The sequence below is a fragment of the Acyrthosiphon pisum genome, chromosome A1 (assembly GCF_005508785.2).
Source record: "Acyrthosiphon pisum isolate AL4f chromosome A1, pea_aphid_22Mar2018_4r6ur, whole genome shotgun sequence".
In the NCBI taxonomy this organism is placed as follows: Eukaryota; Metazoa; Arthropoda; class Insecta; order Hemiptera; family Aphididae; genus Acyrthosiphon; species Acyrthosiphon pisum.
In genome coordinates this window covers 153,543,241-153,547,576 of record NC_042494.1, presented here as the reverse complement: position 1 = coordinate 153,547,576, position 4,336 = coordinate 153,543,241, and the positions used below count along the sequence as shown (strand labels likewise).

General features: G+C 24.7%; 1 protein-coding gene across 1 annotated transcript in view; it reads right to left on the bottom strand.

Annotated features, from left to right (window-relative positions):
• LOC100163453 (vitellogenin receptor) overlaps positions 1-3,756 on the bottom strand; it is a 22,891-nt gene extending 19,135 nt beyond the window's left edge. The window contains exons 1-2 of the mRNA XM_016802324.2: positions 3,452-3,756; positions 1,008-1,101 (exon numbers count right to left, since the gene is read on the bottom strand). Coding sequence (XP_016657813.1) covers positions 1,008-1,086 — 79 coding nt within the window. The 5' untranslated portion in view covers positions 1,087-1,101; positions 3,452-3,756. The remainder of the gene's footprint in view (positions 1-1,007; positions 1,102-3,451) is intronic.
• Between the last annotated feature and the right edge of the window lie 580 nt (positions 3,757-4,336).

Sequence of the window (4,336 nt, the reverse complement as noted above, 5' to 3'; positions counted from 1 at the left end):
ACGAAAATATTAAATAGCAGAGGAGCAGTGACTGCGCCCTGGGGGACTCCTGCATTTATGGGTTTTGGTGAGGAGGTAGATGAACCATAACGTACCGAGAAGAAACGATCTTCCAGGTAGGACTTTAGTATAAGATAATAAGTAGACGGTAGGATGCGTTTCAGCTTAAATAAAACTCCTGCGCTAAGTAATATCATGCAATTATTTTCACGACACTACGAAAAAAATATTAAAAGTTATAAACTTTTATAAAATAGAAGTGCAAAGTTTTGTACATTTAGTGATTTTGTAGTTTTAAGAGCATACTTCTTAATTTAATCTTTTTTTTTAGATGGTATTTGACAATATATAGTGATAAGTTTATAATACAGTTTGAAAAACTGGCAATAAAAAGAATAAAAGTACCTACCTATAATGTATATTATTTATTTTGAGAGTTTTCACTAGATATTATGTTTGTTAATCTCTAGTTAACTTGCATTTCCCGTATTTATTAATAAATGTTTAGTAAAATTTATAAAAATATTTTTTATAGGTATCATATCTGTATTAATGAAAATTGTGAGTAAAAAAAAAATAAGTGCATATTTTCAGAGCAAATTTGTACTTTTTAAGCTCAAATGGCAAGCATATTTTGTAGGTACTTTTTAATGTTGAATTAAGTTCCGAATCTTAGCACCAAAATCAATCTGCCAATATTGCATTTAAAATGTAGATTATAAATAAAAATCGGAGGTAGTTTTGACTTCTGGTTGTTTATATTATGGGCCGAGGCAACATTAAAAATATTATATTTATTATTAGTTGTTACTTATTACAGTTATTAGTTTAATAAAATATTTGTGTAAGAACTTAATTTTAAATTGTATTATTATTATTTATTTTACATAGATAGTACCTAGATACTCAATTTAACTTGCTCTTAAGATACGAGCAGTATAAATATTAGATGATATTACAACAATTAGATATAATATACGTTTTAGTGTTTTAATCAAATTACTTACCATTCAATTCTGAAAATGTACAGCAGACGACTAATGAGAAGATCAAAAAAAATATCAACATTCTAGAATTCTTCCACATTGTTTTCCATTCAACCTAAAGTAATAATTTTACAAAGGTGGGCATTAACTAGTTTAAAAGTTAAAGTTAAGTTAAAAAGTTAATTCTTTTTTTAACTTTTTAACTTAACTAGTCAGTTTATTTTCTAATCAACTTATGAACTTAACTAGTTTAATTTACAGTTGAAATAACTTAGTTTTTCTCAGTTGATTTTAAAAAAATCCATCAAGTTAAAAACATTTTGAAATTTTTTGTTTATACGTAAATATTACTATAACAGTATAAAATAAAAATAATCCAATACAAAAACAAAACATTTCTGTTATATTTCTTGATAACATAATTTTGTGTATCTATATTACATATTAATATATTTTATTAAGTTGTAAATTATATATTATGCGAGTTGCAATTATAAATTTTTTTAATAAAATTAATAATTTTAAATTACAAATTAACAATTGTTATATTTTAATGTTATATAACTTATAATATATATGAAGGTCATGTAATCATCTTCACGTATTATGACATTCAATTGCTATACGATATAAAAAAAATATATTTGTTAAATTATTAATTTGAGATGAGTATAGTTTATATTATTAAATAATAGTGGAGTAAAAGTAAAATGGTATATGGTGTACATTATGATAAAAGTTCAATAAAATTATTTTTTAAAATTTATAAATTATAGAAACTAGAAAGACACATTCACTCTTTATGTGATTTACATACTAATTTAAAAAAAAATAGATTAACTTTTTTAAACTGAGTTAAGTTATTATTTTTTTTTATTTTAACTTTTAACTTATCGAGTTAAATTTATAATTTGTTAACTGTTAACTTTTAACTTATTGATCTTGTGTCCTCTTAACTTAACTTAACTTGAGTTAATTATTTTCATTAAGTTGCCCACCTTAGTGATTTTAAATAACTTATTTAAATTGTGTGTAATATATTATAATGGTATCAACATCGGACTTGATTTTTTTCAAAGTGTTCGAAATATTCAAATTTCCAACCAACTTTAAAAGTTTGAATTGTTTGAATTGTTTGAATTTCTTGAAGCTCTGAGCGTGTTTGATAAGTCCGAGAACCCATTCAGAATAATTATTAGGTACCTATAGTTTACTTCTACTTAATATACCTACATTGACTATAAAACAAAGAATAACTTCTTAGTTCTTCCGTAATTTAATGACTAATACACTGTCTGGTTAAAAACGCAAAACTGTAAAGTTTTAAACATTTACAATATTTAATTTAAATTGAGTTGATATCTACAATATAATTTAATAAGGAAATAGTACTCTGATTTAAAAGTGAATTAATTGGATTCAGGTGGGTTAAGAAATTAGAATATTTATATTTAGGTACTTATATAGAAATGTGATAATTTGCCAATTACAATTTATTGTATTGAGATTGTATAATTCATACATAATGAGATAACAACAACAGGTATTTCCATTAAGTCTAATTTTATTAATTTTATATTAATATTAATTTGTATTTGAAAAATATTAATTATAATAAAAATAAATGTATTTAATATTATTAACGATAGTGTTCCATAACTATTAGCTACTATAGTTTAGTTACAGTTTATATTTCAGTTTTTACGCTCAGCAGATCACGTTTAGCCCCGTTAATTTTAAAATTAAAGTGAAATGACCTCCTAATAAAATTGAATTATGAGTATTTTAAAATCGTAAATTGTTTATACATCTTTTAATCTGTTGAGCGTTAAATTTGCTATGTCTTACACACGTACGACATCGACAAAACGCGTTTACCCAGTTTAGTAGAACTCACTCAATTTTGGTCCTATAGAGTAAAAATAGTAAATACCTATTTTAAAATGAAAAGATTACAATATTTTGTTAATTTACAAATATAACACTCAATATATTGTTTAGAAATAACGCCAGTTCAACATTTTTAAACGACCTGTAACTTTTTAAAAAATGCACCGTCTTGCACACCGAAATGTTCTCATATTTCAATTTTATAATAGGTATTTTAATTCTAAAAAACCAAAATTGAGTGAGTTCTACTCAGACTGCGTAAACGCGTTTTGTCTAAGAGGAAACAACACGTCATGCGGGTGTGACGTTCTCTTAACCAAAACTGGATCCATTTATGTGTGCGCCATGATGAAAATATATTAAAATTTAATAAAAATAAAAATAATAACGAATCGATCGAGATTTTTCGATATTTCTAACACCTATCTGTACCTATATATTGTGCGACGTACAATTAATTAATTAAGACACACACAAATTTGTTTCCCCGCGTCGACCGTTACTAAATAATCATACAAAATAATAAATACCTAAGTTCATATTATACTATTATCATAATATTGTAAAATGCGTACCCGTCTGGCTGTCTATGAAATTTCCTGTAGGTACTTCAATGATATTGATTGACAAAAATAAAATAATACACACACACAAAAATAATTGACTCCGAACCACCGATGGTTATTTCATGAAAAAATTATATTTTAATAAAACAATAATTTACATAAACTTATTATACAAGAAAAAATAATTTAAGACGGTAAAAAATGTTATCGACTACTATATTGTATTATAATTGTTACCAGAACCATACAATGGTGAGTTTAGTTCTGGAATGAATACCCGTCGCGAATAATTAATAAATTGTGGAAAATCATCGAATTATCTCAATATCGAAAGTAGGGAATATCGTAAGTCACTCTCGTAATATTATAAATTGTAATAATATGTACCTACCACTATGTTATACGAACGTGATATCGGTGATTACATAATTAATAGGTATACGCTATTAACTTAGTTTAAAGAAAACAATATCAAATTATATTTTAATCTGCATAATTAATTAATTTACCTATACCCATCTACCTACTATTGGTAACCATTTATATTAGTATTATTATTTATATTCCTTGTACATGTATCAATGCATTATATTGTGTTTATTGTTCAAGTATTATTTCAAATCTAGAGTCATTAATAACCTAAATACCTACCTATATAATAGCTTATTATTTATTTGTTATTGTATTGAAGACAATGTTCGAAAAAAATGTTTATGTACATTTAAATAATATATTTTAAAAGTAGTGTTGTAGGTATACAGGGTGAGTCACTAATCATGCTAAAAAGTTACTAAATGATAAATTCATAATTTATTGATATTTGATGATATAGTTCAATTTAGTAGGTATACCTATGTGGTAGTAGTAAGTTACCAAGGGGGTAATTAATTAATA